Source organism: Mauremys reevesii, linkage group 3, assembly GCF_016161935.1.
Source record: "Mauremys reevesii isolate NIE-2019 linkage group 3, ASM1616193v1, whole genome shotgun sequence".
Lineage (NCBI taxonomy): Eukaryota > Metazoa > Chordata > Testudines > Geoemydidae > Mauremys > Mauremys reevesii.
This window is the reverse complement of record NC_052625.1, coordinates 6,387,448-6,408,363: the sequence shown is the minus strand read 5'-3', so window position 1 is coordinate 6,408,363 and position 20,916 is coordinate 6,387,448. Positions and strand designations below refer to the sequence as shown.

The window sequence follows — 20,916 nt, the reverse complement described above, 5'->3', positions numbered from 1 at the left end:
GTAATAAGGGCTTTGAGATCTCAAAAAAGGAGACTCTTTGACCTTTCACTACCGAAGTTTTAAAATGCATGGGTCTTGTTCTCTTTTTGTTTACAGGAAACCGCAACTGAAATCAGTGGAGTAAATGGGTGTAAGGGAGAGGAGAATCAGTCCATTGCCTAAGGATTTAATGAACCTGCTGAGTTGCCAGGTAATGAAAGGCTGGGAATGTGGATGATTAACTCACTGAAACAATACCATGGACACCAGAAAGTCTTCTTTCAAAGCCTTAGCTATTTACTTCAAATATTGGTGTCTTTCTAACTAGCTTTGCTATGAGCAGAAAGGGAGTGCTCATTTACTGCCCTAATTAATGACATAACTTGTAATTATCCAGGATACTACAGGAGATCACCACAAAATGCATTACAAGCAGAATGACTGAATACCTGCTTGGCTAACTGGAGAAATTTTAAAGGATGAAGTGGATGTGTTAGTTAATATTGGTCATGCTAAATCGGTCTTGGCTAGCACAGAGCATTTCGTCATAGGGTGGTCCAGTTGTGTAGCCCTGAGATCTGCAAATTAAAGGGCCCAGTGCAAAGGTGAAGTATTAGTGCAGTCATTGTAATACTATCAGCTAGACAGGTGATATTAGTTTGTGACCAGTAGGTAAGATGGTTTTATCACATCCCAGCTTTGCTGAACCAGTGGTTCTCAACTTTTTTCCAAACCACTGTACCCCTTTCAGGAAGCTGATTTGTCTTGCATACCCCACGTTTCACCTAATTTAAAAACTATTTGCTTACAAAATCAGACATTGTCATAGCACGTTATTGTCATAGCACGTTATTACTGGAAAAAGTGCCGACTTTCTAATTTTTACCATATAATTATAAAATAAATGGTTTGGAATATAAATATTGTACTTAGGTTTCAGGGTATAGTATGTAGAGCAGTAAAAACAAGTCCATTGTCTATATGAAATTTTAGTTTGTACTGAGTTTGCTCGTGTTTTTTCTGTAGCCTGTTGTAAAACTAGGCAAATCTCTGGATGAGTTGATGTATCACCTGGAAGACCTCTGCGTACCCCCAGGGCTACGCGTACCCCTGGTTGAGAACCACTGTGCTAAATTATAGCAAATGCCCAGTGTAGCACTCCCCATCTGCTGTTCTCATAAGTGTCCCCCTTCCCCACCATCTTTACTGTGCTTATCCTCACAACACCCCCGTGAGGCAACATCCCTGTTGTACAGTTTGGGATCTGAGGCCCAAAAACCTTGAGTAACCAAGACAAAGTCACACAGGAGAGTCCATCGAGAGCAGGGAATGAAACCCCAGGCTCCTGAGTCCCAGGGTGGCACCCTAATCTCTGGGCCATCCGACCTGCCCTCAAGACTCCTCTTATAACAAGCCCCACGCCCCATTTCACATGCTCGTGTTTAGGTTATGAATGTAAATGTGCAAATGTCAGGAAATGCCACGGTGTCGAGTTTGGGAGAAAATCTCTTCATGACACATGCATTGTATTTTCTATTTTTGTCATGCTTTCGATCTATTAGGTTAAGATTTTCAAAGATGCCTAATGGGATTTGAATGCCCAATTCAAATAATGACAATGGAATGTCTAAATCCTCTATGCAGCTTTGATTGTCAGACCTTCTTCCCTTTTGTGTCGGACCACCACAAACAATCAGTGCATATCTCCATATCCCTGTTGCTCCAGCCAATCATGTCCATACCTAGCCTTTTGTGGGGCACCCTCTGGTAGAGTCCACTCTGGATGGAATCACCATAGGAGGTTAGAGGCCCACCAATGGGTTATCATGATGAGGTCAATGATGGTCCCAACAGAATACCAGCTGGTTGGAGCAGAGGACAATCACGAACACTCTGAAGAGATTATCTCAGTCCATCCGCGTGTATTCCATGAGGTCACAATGTGATAACTGGACTACCAGGTCTCTGTAAGAAGTCAGAGGGGATGGTTAACTATCCACCAGAGTGGGTGATCTGCATCCTGTTGTGGGAAGAGTAACAGACGCTGGCTGAATCAGCCATCTGTGTGGGAGGGAAACTTTGGGGCTGAGGCTGTCTTTTTGTTCTGTGTTTGTACAACCCTAGCATGATGGGGTTCTGGCCCATGACTAAGGCTCCTAGGCTTTACAGGAATACAAATAATGAATAGTAATAATAATAAATACCTGACTGGCTGTGTTGTTCATCTCCCCTGGTAGGAGAATGGAAATTCTGCGAGGGCTTCCATTGAGCTCAGGAGTTCTCATTTCGGCAAAAGTCTGTTTCTCTTCTGCTCCAGGCACTGGGAAAGAGGTGAGTGGAAGATGAAGGCACTTGTGTCAAAATTTAAGAAAAGTCAGGGTAGAGGATCTAGTGGTCTCTTCTGGCCTTAACATTTGTTATTTCATTGTTTTTACAAAATATACATTAACTAAAAGGCCATGACATTAACACAGCATGCTATAAAATATTACCAGAATTAATGAAACCTACATTACCATTGAAAATACAAATCAACAAAGTGCATTTTGTGATGTTTGCCTTGCTTTTGGTAACACTACTTAGTGGTTTGTGAAAAAATTCTCATTTGCATAAGGACTTTCAGTCATTAATGCAAATGAGTGAGGTTCTACTGCATTACAGTTGACTAATTACTGTGTTTCGCTGGCTACAAATTACTGCTGTGTCTCTTACAGAAGTGATAACTAATTTCAGAGCTTTTTAAACTGCTGCTGCTTTGTGCACGGGGCATTGTGAGCTGGATAGTGGCACTCCGACCATTGTTGTCTTCACGAAACGGTTGTTCATGATCTGGATGGGAATGGTGGAAGAGTGAAGGGAAGGTAACTGCCAGTGATCTGCAATCCTTTGGGAGCTGAAAAGCGATCCCATTAATTCCCAGGGTCAATGGTAGGACTAGTTGAAAGAATGGGTTGGGGGAATCACAATTTAAAAAACTGATTTTTTTCTTGTTTTTGTTTTCCAAATTTTGAAAATATGCTAAATGTTGAAAAAGTAACACTCGTTCCAAAGCTCCCCAAAAAATGAGGGGGGAAGAGAAATTTTTTTTGGAGGAAAAATTTATCAGAAATTTCCCTGACTTTATTTTTTCTTTTTTAATTTGGAACCTTTCAATAATTTCTAAGAAGTGGCTGGTGTTTTAACAATCCAGGTGCTAACCAGTGGCTGGGCTTACGTTCAAGAGAAAACTCAATTAGTTTTCAAAGGAAACAGCAGGAGGGTTTTATCCAGTTGATCCTAAAAGTGCATTCCCCCTTGCAGAATTAAGGGAGATTAATATGGGGTGTGATGCTGATGCATCTTGTCCTTCCCCTCTGCCCCTCCTGACTTCGTAACCCAACTGCATAGCTCCCTCTAACCAACCCCTTCTTCCTTCTGCTCACCCACCTGTCTGGCCATCAGCCTGCTTCTCCAACTCTTGCTCAGCTCTCTGCTGGTCCCCACCCAGGCATGCACTCCCAGCTGAAATCCCTCTCCCCAGCATGGAGGCCAATGTTTAGAATAGTACAGAATCATAGAAATAGGGGACTGGAAGGGACCTCGAGAAGCCATCAAGTCCAGCCCCCTGCACTACACTAGGGATCAGCAATGTTATCTGGTAATGGGAAGGGGTGAGCTGGTGGATCTAGATTCAGTCTATACAAAAATCCCAACCCTCCCATGTATTAAGAAAATCTCACTGACCTCTTTCTAGCAAAGCCGTAAATTCAAGCAAACTGTATTGTCCCTGATCTTTCCTTCCGCTTCTAAGCTTAGCTCTACAGTGTCACAGACAGGTTGTGTCTACACTGCAATCATGGGGTCTAGTTGCAGCTCATGTAGACATACCTGAGCCAGCATTAGTCGAGCTAGCTCAGGTCCTGGAGCAGTGAAGTTCTGCTGATGCATGAACTGTTGCAGCTTAGCTGTTCTGGTTAATGTTAGCCACGCTAGTGTTAAACTGCTGAGGACTGGCGATGGATTTGAAGAACGTGTTTACAGGCCGGAGAAGAGAGTGCTATATCTGTATAGCAGCCACATCCTAACTCTTTGGGGCGCTCTCACTTTGACCTCTTTTTCACATTCAGTTAAGGCTGCTGAATTTTTAGATGCTAATTGATTAAATGTTCTATAGAGCCTTCCCTGCCCCATGCACACATTTTATCTGACAACGTAAAAAGGACGGTGAGCAGCAGAGCATCTAACTAGTAACAGGAAAGATCAGCACCACTCTGATCCTTGCATCTACTCTAATTAAATGACTTCAGCGGGTACAGTACGTTTAGCTCACCCAGCCAGGCTGCAGAAAGACAGCAGAGTCTCCAGTGACGCTGCACCACCAAGAACTGCTTGTGTCAGCCAACATGTGATGTGCTGATCTGGGGCTAGAGTTTAACCCAGGGAACGCTACATAGCCCAGGACCTAGCGGGGCACAGAGAACAAACAGCCCATTCCCAGCAGGTTCAGAACACCATCTCCGCTCTCCGCGAGCCGTACGAGAACCGGAAAGAGTCGTGAGACGATGGCATTGAAGGAGGAAAGAAATATTTATCTGCTGGCCAAAATAAAAACTATGGAAAGGCCCCAAAGAGCGATAACAAAGCAACTGATTTTACAAGGGCAAGGTACTAAGTGTCCGGGAAGTGGCCCTTTGCTGTGGCTTACTGGAGATGCGGAGCTAATCGACAAGCACTGCTGCATCCCTGATCCCTGAGGGAGGGCTGAATAGCCAAATCCTTGCACTTCCTTTTGCATTAAAAAAATAAATAGGTATGCTGTAGCGAGTTGGAGTGGCCTCCCTCTGTGGCTGATAGGGAGGAACCATTTTCCACCCTCTGGTGGGCAGAGCCAGGCCGGGCCTGCGCTTCACGCCAGAAGCAGAGGGGTGGAACCGGAAGTATAAGAGGCTGGGTCCAGTTGAGCTGAGCGAGAGACAGGGAAGGAGCTGAATGCCTGCGCCTTGCTGCTGGCCTCCGCACCAGGGACCGAGTTGTACCAACCCCTGCCCCTGGAGGAGGACCGCGAGGGAGGGGAACTGCTGGGACCGCCAGCGTCCGAGTATGCCGAGCAGACTTAGGACCCACGAGCAGTGGAGTTTTGTGGGCAGGTAGGGGTAGGAAGGAGCCCAGATGAACCCGATGCTAGTCCGGTTGTGTTGCTGTAACCACGGTCAGCATGTGGGTGCTTGGGGTGGAGACAGCGCACAGAGCTAGGCTCTGAGGGAGGGACACGTCGCCGCTTCCGGGGAGCCAGTAGGGAGCCCCCTCCGAGCACCTGTGTCACCCCCCTGGGTCGCCCCCCCCTCACAAGCATCCGCAGCGCCCGCATGGGGCCATCCCCTGCCACAAGCACCTGCAGCACCCCCCCTCCAAGATTTAATCAGGGGTATACAGTACAAGTCACGGACAGGTTACAGGCCGCAAATTTTTGTTTACTGCCTGTGACCTGTCCATGACTTTTACTAAAAATACCCAGGACTAAAACGTAGCTTTACTCATCAGACATGTCAAGTCTAACATCTTAGTTATTTTCACTCTTCCACTATGGAGTCTTCTTTCAGGTACTTTTATGACTCCTTATCAATTTATACTTTTATAAAGATTTATTGCATAGAGCTGCAGTCAGGTCCGTCAAACACTTTTCTGCAGTGCTGACAGGCTTTCTAGCGGCCACGCTTTGCCTGGTTAACACTTCGTGACCAGCCCAAAGGAGTCTCTGAACCCAGAGCTGAAAGGGATGTGAGCAGTGCCAGTCTCCAGAGCTACTGGAAAAATATCAAGATTTGGGAGTGTGGAATCTAAACCGAGGTGCACAGACAAAACATCTCTTCTGGAGAAAAGAGCCAAGCATCTCACTTCTATTCCAAACGGGTGAGATGAGGCGGTTGGACTGGTTTCGCATCGGCATGAGAGGCATGAATTAATCACAGCCATCGTAGGCCTATTCTGCGTGTGTAAGAATGTGGAGCAGTGGAACAGAAGGCAGGAAGATGCCCATTGAATAGGTTTAATAGACACAGAACTGCTTTATTTATAAACTCGATCACTTTAAAAGCTCACACCCTGGCTGCCAGAATTAAAACAAATCCCCAAGTGGTAAGCTGCAAAATAGGTATGGCACAGCTTCCCTTTCAAACCACAGGAAGCCCTGGTATCCAGTGCCGTAACTAATATTTTTTTAATCGTACCAGCACTTTTATAGCACCTTTCATCCTGAAGGAACCCAAATTGTTTTATATATTCTGCAAACTCAGTGTAGTAATTGCTTCTCCTGCAACTGAAATAGATAGCCCTGAGTGTAGCAGCTATTTAACAACACACACAAGACAACACAACAGTTTAGTCCAGGAACTGAAGAATACTGTATCCATTTGAAAAGTCTGGGAGAATTTAGGCAGACAGCATGCTAATTACCCAGATTGGAGTTTGACCAGGACACCACGGTTAATACAAGAATCAAGAGTGCAGGCTCTCATCTGAACTCAAAGCATAGTGCTAGGGCTCTGGTTTAATGCTAACCGAGAAGGAGGAATGCTCTCTGCTGAATTACATATACTTGGATGTCCTTTGGAGGTTTTCCATCCCTACACTGACCTAGGCTAGCGCTGCTTTTCTTGTGAGATCTGACTGGATTTCACCACACTGTTGTCTTGACTCTAACACCCAACTGTACTCTGGCACCCAGCAAAAGAAAGCAGCAAAGAGTCTTGTGGCACCTTATAACTAACAGACGTTTTGGAGCATGAGCTTTTGTGGGTGAATACCCACTTAAGCTCATGCTCCAAAACGTCTGTTAGTCTATAAGGTGCCACAAGACACTCTGCTGCTTTTACAGATCCAGACTAACATGGCTACCCCTCTGATACTTGACAGCAAAAGAAAGAAAATCGTTCTCTGGAACTGACTGTGTAGTAAATGAGCTCCAGTGTGTCTGGATGGTAATGCTTCTGCCAGTGGAACTGAAGAAGACCCTAAACCACAGGTATAATTACCCAGAATTTTCAAGAGCATCACACCCTAAAGATGAAGGCGAGCAGCAGACACCACCTATTTGACTTAATGCATTTCTGCTACATGCTCACACATCATATATCATTTGAAATCTTATTTTGTCTACTCTAAGTGAGGTATGATGCGGAGCTGCCAAGTGGTGCCGTTACCATAGAAATGGGGATAAACAACAACACCATCGACACGTTATGACCATTTTGAAATATTTGCATTCCTTTGTTTAAATATAAGCATCCCAACAACAATCTAAAGGCTAAAACAAAATTCGAATAATAAATGTATACAAGGATCATTGGGGAAAAAAACCAGGATTTCTCCAAATTCAAAGGCAGTGTGTACTACTTCTGTGAGATTTAACGTAGCAAGAATGCAGATTGGTATTCACCTGGCAGAAACTGGCCTGTTTGCTGTAAAGAAGAACGGAAACATGGCATGTTCTGTGTGTAGGCCAAGTTTCTAATCATCCTCTTGCTCTGTACAGACATTTAGAAATAGTATCTGCACAATCTGGAGGATATGATCCCAGAACTTGAACGCATATTCCCATGTCTGAAATTGGCCCAAAGGCGGTAGCCTATGCTGAGCATCAGCATCATCAAGCTCTTTAATGACATGTTGTAAGCACCCAGTGTCTTCAGACTCAAACACCTTTTGAGTGTCAGCCAACCTTTGCCAGACAAATGCTGGAACTGCACGAGCGCTTCCTCCCTTGTGGCTGAAACCAGTCCACAGGGGAATCACCTGAATGTGAACACTATCCGTGTCATTTGGTATGGGCAGGACATCATGAGGTAGTAGTCCGAAGACAGCAAGAGAGACCTCGGAGAGCATTCACCTGCAGGTGACAAGAGTTTATTTTCTGAAGTACTTTTTCATGGCAAGGCGGCTCTGGACGTGTTCTAGGTTTTTCAAATGCTGCACACTGCATAAGAGACTCTGATTGTCCAACGAGAGTGACTTTTCTTTCACACACTTCAGTGACATTTCTTGTGATGCTGGACTATCTGCAGACTGTTCTTAAAATATCCCTCCAGCCACTGAATGGCAAGTGATTTAGTTGTTGTTGGTCCTGCTTTGAGCAAGGGGTTGGACTAGATGACCTCCTGAGGTCTTTTCCCATCCTAATCTTCTACGATTCTAAGTGTTCTTTCCATCAGTGACCTCTGCCTTGATGTCTATAGAATCATCTCCTCCATCGATGAGATTTCCACCAGCAAGACGTGGTACTATTGCATTTGGAATGAACATACCTCTCTGGAGTCTTTCTACTTTAGTTTTTGCAGCAGTGGTGAACCAACTCTGCTCATCATAACTAATACAGACTCCATGAAGGTGGTAGTATATCAGTTAAATTGTGAGACCCAAAATCACGGTATAGCTGTGCAGCAAGGCTTATATGCAGTGGTGTGATAATTTTGGAACTGTGAAATACCATGCACTGCACAACGGAGAGGCACCTTTTTTGAATGCCTTCTGAAGGATGATACTCATTGCTAGCTGAATTACATGCCGCTTTATGTATCAAACAAAGGACAAGTTCCTGCACTAATTGGGGCACAAAAGTAGCTGACCTCTGGAAACTTCAATCAACTGGCTTTGAATAATATTCTGAGGGTTTCATTTCAGCTATTTCAGACATAAGGATTTAAGCAGCATTGTACAAAACCACGGAAGAACATATGAACTGCCATACTTGGTCAGAACAGTGGTCCATCTAACTCAGTATCCTGTCCCCATGAGCAGCCATTACCAGAGGTTTGTGGGGAGTATATACAACAGGGTAATTTTAGAGAGCTCCACCCCTGTTTTCCCCTCCTGGCTTCTGGTAGTCAAAGGTTTCGGGTCACCCCGAGCATAGATCCCTGACCATCTTGGCCAATAGCCAGTGATTGGACCTATCCTCCATGAACTTATCTAGTTCTTTTTTTAACCCAATTACAGTTTTGGCCTTCACAGCATCCCACGGCAATGAGTTCCACAGGTTAATTGTGCATTGTATGAAAAAGTACTTCCTCATGCTTGTATTGAACCTGCTGCCTATTAATTTCATTGGGTGACACCTGTTTTTTGTATTTTGTAAAGGGGTAAATAACACTTCTCTATTCACTTTTTCCACACCATTCATGATTTTATAGACCTCTATAAGGAGGTGAACACCCCTAATATTTTTAGTCTCTCCTTGTATGGAAGCCATTCCGTACCCTTGATCATCTTTGTTGCCCTTCTCTGAACCTTTTCAACTTCCACTATATCTTTCTGAGATGGGGTGACCAGATGTGGGTTCACAATGGATTTATATAGCAGCATTATGATATCTTCTGTCTTATTTTCTATCCCCTTCCTAACCGTTCCTAGCATCCAGCTGTGATGGGTTCCCCCCCAGGGTCAAACAGTTCCCATGTTCCAACAGCTCTGCATGGGAAGGCTCAGCTAAGACACCTCCCAGTTCCTAGGGCATGCACCTCCCCTTGCAGTATAAACCCAAAATTATACTGTTTTGCGCTGCAAAGGGAACTGTACAGCATACGCTCATAATATTCGTCCCCTCGCTCAATGTGATGAGAGATATGCAACAGCTTTCTGCCCCAAGTTATAATTTACATACGCACTAGACAAAACAAAACAAGTTTATTAACTAGAAAAGATAGATTTTAAGTGGTTCTAAGTGATAGCAAACAGATCAAAGCAGCTTACCTTAGTAAATAAACAAAACCGCAAACTGAGCGTAACACACTAAATAGGTAGGATATGAATTAGCAAATTCTCACCCTGACTGATAAACAGGCTGGCAGATTCTTAAGGCACAAACTATCTTGGCTTTCCCAGGTTTTCATACACAGGCTAAAAATCCCTCTAGCCTGGGACCATCACTTCCCACAGTTCAGTCCTTGCCCCTCAGCTGTTTCCAGGTGTGTTGTTGCAGGGAGAGTGAGGTACCCTCATGAAGCCATTGTTCCCCTTTATATCTCCCTCCCACTTGCTGGAAAGCTGTTTCCCTGTGACCTGGGTGAAACAGTTCCCATTGTGTAGCACTGTCTCTGAGAGGTTTCTATTGTACACAGTTCCTGGGGTAACCCTTGTGCCTGTGTGCATCTCCTCAATAAGCCATTTACATTGTTTGGCCTTTTTACTGTTGTACCTGAAAGGCTGCTTGTGGGTGTTTTCAACCTCACAACATGTTTCAGTGACACACACACAGCCTAACTTCATAACTGCACATATGACAGTAGCACATAAATTCCGACGAGATATTAATGTCGAGCCGATCAAGACTTTTCGAATGATACCTCACAGGGCATACTTTGCACAAAACATGCTAATGACATGACAGTGGTGAATATTGGGATGCCAGGGTGTCACACCAGTTAGCTCTTTTGACCATTGCAGTGCATTGTTCATCTGAAAGCTGTTCATCAGGCTCACTCACTAGAAGAACATTCACAAAACACTTGGATGACTCTGTTCCTGCTTCAGATGACTAGCAGCTTGGATAGCATCAGCTAATGCCATAGTGTTTTGCTAAATCATGTCCGTAATTTGCTGCTGGAATAGCTTGCCATTTGTACATCTGAGGGAAGTAGCTCTTTATATCTTTGTAGCAGCTTGGACAGGAGAAGAGCCTTCTTGTTGTACGTAAGATCATTGTCTATTTCTTCAATCGGCTGATAAAATTCAAGGTCATAAGGTGACCGTATTGTTGCAGTGTAACTAGCTGGTTTTGCATTCAGGTTTGTTGGACTCAAGTAGGAAGAAAGGCGTGTCGAGTGATAAATGGCATCCTTAGCAATCAAGTCTTCCACAGATATTCTGTGCCACGTGTCATCATCTCCTTCTGGACATGCTGCCTCCCTCAGATTGGTTGCTTTCTCCGATGTTTCTGTTTTATGAAGTTTCTTGAGTACTTTGTGTGTGTTCTCAAGCAAACAATTCAACAAGACCAATCACCGGAGGACATGCTTGCTCTGGTGGCTACAAAGCAGGTGAATCTCATGCTCTCTGATCAGATTCAGAGTCTGTTTTCCTTTCTGGGTGAATTCACTACAACTCTGACAGGTGGCAAACTCACCTTGTGTATTTCTGAAAGCAACCCCTGTGATGGCACATCATCTCTACTAGGAGACTCATCCAGTAGCCACCAATATAATCTCTCTGGGCTCCTGCTGCCAGCATCACAGGATCCTGCCCAGCACTGGTGGCTTTTGCCAGTTTTGCATCCTTTCGATTTCCTTGACAAATAACCCATTTTTCAAAGTTTGTGGAGAGTCTTTTTCTCTTTGGTGGATGCTTTAAAAAGCTTGTATCCTCCATGTCTTCATATTCTGTAATTCCCTGAGGAGGTAAAATTTCCAAAGGTATATGGTTAGCATTGCCCCTACAACTACCACTGGTTTTCATTTTATACAAGGATACAGACTTGTGCAAATTAGATCTCTCTGTTAGTATCAAAATAGCCATTTTTGTCGAGGGAGCACTTTGACTGAAGCCCTGAAGGAAGCTGTGTATTTTTAATCTGTAAAACTGTGCATAAGTGGTGCTGAATTAAAAAGCTAGTTTCCAGGATATTTCAAAGGCTAGCACTGCACACATAGGCAATTTACAAATTAAAACCGTATACCAAGCAGACTAGATGCCACATTGTATGTACAAAAGCTTACAAATGGAGAAGCATTTCATTAGGAATTCACATACATTTATATCTACCCACTCTGCAATACAAACTGTGGGCATGCCATCTACCACTACTGCGGCCCAACCTTCAGTGTGAGACTGGTCTGGTTAGCAAATTTCAACTGAAAATATAGAAACCTTATAATTGCTTGTGAGGTACTTTGACAATTAAGAATATGCCACGTGAAAACATTTCATTTGAGTATATTGCAAAACATTGATTTTTGCCACACACTAAATAGTCTCATCATTTCTGGAGGAAAAAATGTGCCCATGCAAAACCAATAAAAATGGCTTAATACATCGTTATTTGGTGGCTTTGACCAACAAACACCATATGACTTGCCCAAGTCACACAGTAAATCTGTGACAGAGCAGGGAGTGGAACCCAGATCACTGGTTTCCTGCTAGCACCCTGGACCACCCTTCCTCCCTCTTGGTTGTGATAAGTTTGTATTTAGGGCCTGATCCCGCAGCCATTAGGGTTGCCAGTTTTAGTTGATGTGTACCTGGAGGTTTCTGCACATGACAATCCTGGAGGGTTGCCAACTCTAGCAGCCATTGCTGTCAATAGGAGGCTTCCCACCATTACAGTGGGAGCTAGAACAAAAGGGGGACCACGCGAGCTGTCTGACAGGCTGCCGATTGTCACTGTGTGCTCAGGGTGGAGCTGTCACGAACCCTGAATAGCTGAGATGATGCTGAATGCAACTTGTCCTGGCCCGTGCTGAGCACAGTGCCAGCCTGCCAGCTCACTGGGACGCTCCCAAGTGTGTTCCAACACGCCGTGCCATTTCATAACACAGACAATCCCTCTGGGAGGAGAAGAGCCCTCCACCTTTTCTTCTTCCTTCCCCTTTCCTGACAGGGTTTGCTCTGCTGCTGCTGCCCGGAGGCACTCACCCTTATAGGAGTGACGTGGCTTGGCGTGGAGGTATATCAGAAGGTTCTTTCCCTGGGTGTCGAAAATAGCAGTGGCATTTCCCATCTCCCTCTTTTGTCTTCCTTTTCATAGGTCTTGGCTAAATGTGGGTTATCCCGGAATAGTCAGGAGCCCCGAGTTCTATTCCCTGATCTGTTGCAGATCAGCTGCGTGACCTCGAGCAAGTTTCTTTCCCTCCGTTTCCCTTCCCACCTTTTATCTGTCTTGTCCATTTTGATTGCAAGCTCTTTGGTACGAGGCTCACGATGTGGCCCCCTGATCTCAGCTGAGCCCTCTAGGCTTAATTTTAATACTAACAAGTTCCAGCGCGGCTTAGACGCAGGTAACTCCAAATATTGCAAGGGGAGACAATGTTGATTTTCCTCTGTGTTGTGAAAAGGAGACAAAAAAAGTAAAAAAAAAAAAAAAGAGAGAAAGGAAGCCCCAACAAATAATTAAAAAAGAACGTGTAATCGCCTGCTCTTGGTGGTCTTGATATGAATTTCAGCCCCACAGTGCATCCACCATCTTTGATGCTTGTTATTTTTGACCTTGTTATGTACACGTGTGTTTGAGGGCCTAATTCCCCGCTGCCCTGCCCACTGTGTAGTCATCCACATTGCATAGACTCAGAGACTTTAAGGCCAGAAGGGACCATCGTGATCATCTAGTCTGACCTCCTGCACATCACAAACCACGGAACTAGGGTGACCACATTTCTCAAAGGGAAAACATGACGCTATGCAGGGCTGACCTGAGCCCTCCCCACTACCAGCTGCTCGCCTGAGGCAGAGTCAAATAACATTAAGGGGAAAAAGTAACTGACCCAACAAGGTTTCCACTAGAATGGGTTGAAATTTGTCAAACACATTATTTTGGCATTGAAAAGTGGGTCTTTTTTTTCCCCCAAAAATGAAGTTTTTCACAAAAACTTGTTGACATTTTTTGTTTTTCAAAAAAAAGATCATTTTTTTCTACTGAACATTTTAAGAGAACACATTATTGACATGATCATCACAATTTTGACAATGCTTTTAATAAAAAAAATTGTGTACGTAAAAATTCACAAAACATTCCAAATTAGAAACAAAAACTTTTTTTTTCCAAAATTAGTTTTTCATTTTTCTACTATCACTAATTTGCATAGACTTGCGTAGACTGTCGGTCCTTCATCAGTTAAGACTGAGCCGATCACAACACGTCTTCCAATCTTCTCTCGCTCTGGTCATCCTTTGCCGTCCTTGTCCATATCTCCTTGTTAGGAAATCATTCCACTTCTTTGGAGGCTGACCCCATGGCCGTTTCAATTCTTGCAGATACCACTCAGATATAGCTGCAGTCCATCTGTTGTCACTGAGTCTCTAATTTATGCATGTCTTAATGAGTAACTGGGTGTATTATCATCAGTGCACTCCCTTCCCCCTTCCTTGCCTTTATGGCCTTTGCTGGTTCTGTCGTCTTAAGTCTAGTTTGTATACTCTTCAAAGCTGGCACTGTGACTTTGTTTGCTCTCTGTAGCCTCTAGAAAAAATGTATTTCATTTGATATAGGCACTTATACCACGCTCATCTCTGTAGAATATGAGCACCTTCCAGTTGTACATGAAGCCACGTGACTAACCTCTGTCACGTGTAGTTTGTTCTTTCTCTCTTCCTTTTTTCTGGAAGAGAGTTGCATGTGCGGTGCAATGTTTTGTTTTGGTAGGGTTTGTTTTTGTTTTAAATGTCCACGCTGCGCTGTGTTGATGTTGGAGAAGGAATTGAAGGAATGCACCCTTCCCTGGGAGTGGAGAGTGGTAAGGGTTATGATAGTCCTTAGTTCCTGGGGGAGCTCATTTGACAGTCTTGGACCACTGCCCAGGAAAGCTCTGTCTTCTACACAGATGAGCTTTACCCTTGTGGTAGAAGGATAGAAGAATTTTTACCTGCTTATACATATAACAATGATAAGAAGAAGAAACCAAGCCAAAGAGCAAGAAGAACATAACATTTTCCTCACAGGCTGAAATCTGTGCTGCATTTTTCCAGACCATAGTCCCAGCACAAGGGGTAGCAGTATTAACATCCCCATGTTTCCTGGATAAAGTCCCTTAACGCTGACGTGAAAGGAGCATCCTTAAGGGGTGAGAAGATAGTTCAGTCTCCACAGCCATTCACTCCTTGGCCTTTCTGCTGAGAATGCCAACACAGCTGCCAGTTAGGCCAAATACACTGGTTTCTTTTGGTAACATGGACGCACTGGGAACTGGACTGAGCCACTAAACTCATTTCACAGAAGCCACTGAACAGCCCATTAGATGCATCAACAATTTTAGCTTGGATTTGACAGGTGACCTAGTGGTACAAGTCTCTATAACTCCCTGAGCCATGCAAATCTTGGATAACCAAAAGTACCTACTGCCCCCTAGAGGTTACTCCTTGGGAGTAACTATAATAAAAACTAAATGAGGAGCAGGAGTGAAAGGAAGAAAGGAGAAGAGGAGGTATACATCTAGGAATATATGAAGAATAGTGTTTGCCCCTACCCTGGCCTATGCCTTCTATGTTGTTTTTTCATGTGCCATGCTCCAGAAGACAAAAATAGCAGCTTTTCTCTCAAAAGAGTAACCGCCATTGACATTTCTCTCCTTTCTGCTTCATTCATGTTGACAGCTGAGTTCAAAGCCTGCTCCACCCACATACTCAATTATCAGTGGGAGAGAAGAGAGAATTCTCTTCTGTCTCCGATAAGGAAGTGTATCCGTCTATTTAATAGACCATCAGGACTAATATGCTATTAAGCCACTGACTAGAAGGCCCCCTAGTTCTAGGTTAGTTACACGGGACTCTCTTTTTCATAAGCTCCCCTTCAACCCTGCTCTGCTGCTTCCCAGGAAGCCTGCCAAAATTTCAGGTTGAATTGAATCTTTCTGTGAGCAGCAGAGTGGAGCGGGCCCAAGAGGCATGACCTGAGATGAGCTTGATGTAACTGACACAACTTCTTTTTCCTCATTTCATTATGTCCCTCCCTCCGTCTGATCATTAGGCAATTCCGATGTTTTGCAGAGTCTGTGTTTTTTCCTGCTCTGGTTAGTGCTTGCTGACCATGTAGCTCCAGCTGAGAGGAAGATGCGTAGAAATACCAGGCTGTGTGAATGAAAATAGCATTGACAAGGCTTGGAGGCTAGTGCTTCAGTTCTGTCAGGAACACGAGTCCCATGTGAAAGTCAGTGGGACTCATGCTCCTAAATTACTTAGGCTATCTTGAAAATGCCAGCCTCTTTTCCTAATATAAAATACCTCCAGATTAGCGCTCATGAGCCTCCCTACAATAATAAAACTGCGTGCATAAACAATGGAGGTGGGAAAACAATTTTTGTGAGGAAACTTACGGTAAAATGTTCAGAGTTTCCAGACACTGAATAATTATGTTTAAATGTAGGGAAAATATCTCAATGCTACCCTCTTTAGTGTTGTCTGTGTGACATATCTCAAAGCTGTGTGTCAGCCGGAAGCCAAAAGGAGCTTTCTGTGATCACGTGTGTCATTCTGGGGATTGTATCAGGGCATATTAGTTGGTTTCATGCTGGGATATGTGAAATATTTTGGAGATTTCTTTTCACCTACTACACCAGCCCATGGTGATTGCAGAGGACATGTTCATGCAGAAGAGAACACTGCATATGATCCTAAACCTTTCCTTTTAATGACCACAACTAAGGTTTTCCCATGGCTACAGGTCACATAACTAGGCTATCGCCAGACTGTCAGTGCTGTGGCGGTGGGAAAGAATGAGAGAAGGAATTGTTTTCTGTGTCCATGTGTGTGATTTGGGGATCTGTGCACTCATAGTGCCGCAGTCCCTGATCTGTAACATGAGGATAATAATTCTCCCTTGGTGCACTGGACTGTAAACTCTTTGAGTCAGGAGCTGTTCTTACAGTGGATTTGTACAATGCCCTGATTTCAGTTGTAGCTTCTAGGTGCTGGGTGGTAATAAAAAAGAGAGAGGAATGGAAAGATTCAGGCCATTTCAACTCTTTTTGAGACCTTGATTCACAGCCCACTAAAGCCAATGGGAAACCGTAAAGCTTATCTACAATGGCATTTTTCTCAAAATCCTCCACCATTGCATTACCTGTGATGTAGCAACCCCTGGTGGTTGTATTGGCTTGAGTGCTAGTGGAGTCTGGCCGTCAGACAGCGCTCTGGTGATAAACCTAACTCGACCTGCTGAGAAGTGGGGTGGTTAAAATGCTAGCAGTTTACGCTAGTGCTCTTGCTGTTGTGACCACTGGGGGTGCTGTGCTGGTGGGAGATTTGACACAACATGCTCAGATAGACAAAGCCGGAGTGTTTGGTTAGAGAACTCTGTACCAGCCGTTTAAATAGACAAGGTAGTGGGGTCTATGTGCCGTGTATTTGGCTGCAGAGTATAATCTTATCAAAGTGAGATAACCTGCTCTAAGACTAAATAATGAATATTTGCATTTATGGGGCACCTCCCAAGTGTGCTTTATACACACTGCTGAAGCTGACCGACAATACCTCTACGAGGTAAGAAAGTCTTGCTCTGCCCATTACAGAGATGGGCAGAATGATGGATAGAGCAGTTACCTGACACATGGCCAAGGCCCCACAGGAAGTGAGTCACAAAAGTAGGGCCAGAACCAGCTCTCTACTCCCAGCCCAGGGATTTAGTTACAGGACCTGTTGGAGGCCTGTCTCTTAGGGTATGTCTACACTGCCCACTAAATCCGGCCAGGCTCCATCGCTGGTTTGAACCCAAGCCCCCTTTCCATCCACACACAAACCAGTCTCACTCCGGTCAGCAAGCACAAAGGGCCCAGCTCCCAGAACCTTGCAGCGGGTTGGTCAGAGCCTGAGTTCAGCCAGGACTTGGGGCCAAGGCCTGTTATTTTGCAATGTGGACATAGTTCAGGCCCAGACCGGAGTCTCAAGGTCAGTGTAGTGTAGTATGGATGTATTAGCACGGGGGTGAGAGCCAGGTCCCGCGATTATAAGCCCAGGTTTCCTATGCACTGTGGACACTTAAGGATGGGCCTGGGTGGACAATGCAGTGGAGGGGCTGAGCACCTGACTCTCCTACTGACTGCAGCTGGAGTTTGGGGGGTGGGGGGGAGGCTCATTGGTTCTGATTGGCTTGGAGGAGCCCAGGGGACCCATTTCACCCTGTAGTCCCTGGGGGAGCAGGGTCGTAAGGGGGACCCCGATGGCTCGGACAGCGCCCAGGACAGGCCGCCCTAGGTACCAGACAGCAAGTGTGAAAAATAGGGACACTTTTTTCGGCCGGGGGAGGGGGGAGGTTATATAAGACCGAGCCCCTAATAGCGGCATGACCCTGATACTATTGGGACCTCTGGTCGGCCTGGGCCGCCCCCTCCAGGGGAGAGGCTGGCTGGGTTGGGGTGCGTGGAGCAGCCCACGCCTGGCTGTGTGGGGCGGGGGCGGTGTCTGGGGGACCCGCCCCGGGGACCCGCCGGCAGGGTCCCCCGGGGCTGCTCCCGGCCGCCCGCCCGCCCAAGGCTGGGGAAGGGGGGGGGGGCCGCGGCGAAGGCACTCGGGGCGGATCGGAAAGCGTCGGGCGGCTGCTGGCCGCCTCCCCCTCCCCTGCCCGTGTGTGTCTCCCTCCTCCGCCCCTCGCCGGGCTGGCTGAGCAGGCGGCTGCACACGGGCTGGGGGCTCGACTCCGGCTGCCGCCGCCACCGGCTCCCCATCCATGGCACCGCCCGCCGCCGCCGCCGCCGCTCCCCGGGCCGCTGCCCCTCCAGCCCGGCGCGGCAGGGAGTAGGGGCCAGGCAGCCTCCTGCGCCGAGCCGAGCGGGGGGTCCCCCCCTTGGAGCCCCGCGCCCCCAGCGCGCCCCGCAGCCCCCCGTCCCCTGCCTGCCTGCGCCTTGGCCGCCTCGCCGCCCGCGGGGGAGCCCATGGAGCCGGCGGCGGCGGCGAAGGAGAAGCGGCGGCAGCCAGTCCCGGCGGCGGTGGCCGCGGCTCGGTTCTCCCGGCCGGAGATGCTGCCGCTGCCGCCCGGGAACCGGCCCCGGAGCCAGGCTCGCAGGAGGAGGAGGAGGAGGGAGCTGCTGCTGGCTCAGCTCTGCCTGGCGGGCTCGCTCACGCTGCTCCTGGCTTCCCTCTCCAGCTGGGCTGGGCAATCCGGTGAGTCCCCGGCCCCTGGCGCGGCCATCCATTATCCCGGGGGGGGGGGATCCCCGGGGCAGGGAATGGGGTTCTGCTTCCCGGGGGGGGAGGAGGGGCTCTCCGGGTGGGTCATTTCAGTGGCAGGTGTCCCAAGAGAAGGGTCCTGGGGATCCGTGGCTGTTCAGGTATTCAGTCAAATCCATTTTCTCGTGCCTTTGTGTGCGTGGATACGTGTAGCTGTGCAGTCAGCACTGCTCGGGCTGTTGGTGAGCTCCAAGAAGTCACTGTCACCTCCTGGAGTCCAAGAGGTTAGAGTCCAGCTCCTACAGCTGAGTTGTGCCGAATATCTAAAGATACTCGCTAATCAGGGTCATTTCCTGGCAGGTGCGCTGCTAAAGTGACCTCTATCGTGACACCTGTGAAAGAAAGTGAGGAAAAGTTGTAGCAGCTGGTCTCCATAAATATGTTTATATGTAACATTCTATCTCCTGCACTTACCTCCACCGCTGTAGCTGTGCACATAACCACCTGGGTTTCCTACAGCACAGTGAAAAGATGGACAATATCTTCCACATTCCTCTACATAGAATATAACTTCACCTTATGCTAGATCCATTAACACTCCTCACTTGCTATGAAAGTAACAATAACTAATAAAAGGCGACTTTTTGGCATGGCTTAGACATTGCTTTCAGTTCCTCCAGTTTAGATTAGTATCAGTGAGATCCCATCACTTGTGCTTATGGTGCCGTGGGAATCTTCACATTTTGCTTTGTATGTGCCTTTTTCAAATCTGTTTTTGAATTTCTGCAGTCCTCAGTGAGATTGACAGTCCACTTTAAACTCACTGTCTGTTCAATTTCCAATTCCCACTCCTCACGCTTCCCAGTCCTGGGCCCTTCCTGAGATGACATAACCAGTCATGGAAAAATGGGGTAGTCAGATGTGCAGAGGAAACTACCTGGACTGAGATCACTGTACTCACTTCACTTGTGATCTAAGCAGGCTAAAACCCAGGTCTCCAGAAGAACTGTGCATTCAACCACTCTCTTAAATTCTCTTAAACCAGTCTCTTAAATTCCATAATTGGTGAATACATATTGACTATGTTAAGAAGAAAATTAGTGCTCTTTAAAAATAACATCTCTCTGATACAACATAAGGTTAGAATTGCATACATCATGTTTAAGGTGCTTTAAAAATCCCTATTAAGAGACAAATCTAAAACCTTGTTAGATTGTCATTTAAAACGAATGTTCATACTTTTGCTTTGGCGAGCTTCATTTGATTTGAACAGCCTTTGCTTTAATCACAAGGTGACCGAGAAACGTAAAGTATTCAGTTGTCAAGCTGACTTCTCTATTAGTTTATTTTAAAATATGATCTTCTCCATATGTTTTACTAGTTCCATGAGTTCACTTGTCAACATTGATTGCCACATGGGGACGTTGTGAATGTTACATGTTTGCACTGATGTGACAGGAGAGAAACTTTCGGAGTGCATTTGCATGAGTTGCGGATATAATTGTGTTCAGTTGAGCTGCAGTTGTATAATTTTAGCTGAAAAGGTATTCAATTAGACTTATTTAATCCTCTCTGTGTAGTTGGTCTTAATGAGGTGAAAGTCGGTTTGCAGGACTTTACCCACCTTTAGATGAAAGAAATTCCATGTCAGTTCATATGATGTCTATTATGATTGCAGTTCATGCAGTCATGTTCAGTGAGTTATAGAGTAACACTGTATACTTTTTTCAAGGCAGATAATGAAATGGGAGATAATGGGTGGGAAATAATGAAATGTTTGGTTTTTGGAGAGTGAAATAGATGGCACTGCAGTCAGTGGGCTTTTGAAACCTGCAGGAAAGCTGGGGCAATTATGATCATATGCTAGAGGATTTGTTAGAAATTTGAAGCAGCTCAGTGTGCCATTTTGTATTGAAATGATTTCTGGAGGAGTGACATTCGATTTCAGCTGTTCATTGACCATCTCCTGGTTCATTTTTTCAACCAGCTATAAAACGACTGGAGTGTGAAAATACCGCACAATATTCTTATCAAGCTATAACATGTGATTAATATTTGCATTTAAAATATGCCGGTGTAAGCAAAAACTCTGCAAGGCTGTTTTTCTTTAAGTGCAGTACAATGGCTTAAATTTGGTCCTGTGGAAACATTAATGTTCAT

At 45.7% G+C, this 20,916-nt stretch overlaps 1 protein-coding gene across 8 annotated transcripts in view; it reads left to right on the top strand.

Moving 5' to 3' along the window:
- Positions 1–72: 72 nt before the first annotated feature.
- Positions 73–20,916, top strand: part of SLC24A3 (solute carrier family 24 member 3) — a 356,171-nt gene continuing 335,327 nt past the window's right edge. For 4 of the 8 annotated variants that reach the window (XR_005595867.1, XM_039529110.1, XM_039529106.1 and 1 more), the window contains exon 1: positions 18,494–18,750. Coding sequence is in view for 4 of the 8 variants with exons in the window: in XM_039529110.1 (XP_039385044.1) it covers positions 18,522–18,750 (229 nt within the window). In the remaining 4 variants the exon portion in view is untranslated. Of the gene's footprint in view, positions 191–1,907; positions 1,984–2,216; positions 2,311–18,493; positions 18,751–20,916 lie in introns of those variants that run through there. The other 4 variants (XM_039529108.1, XR_005595868.1, XR_005595870.1 and 1 more) reach the window with 4 other exon arrangements.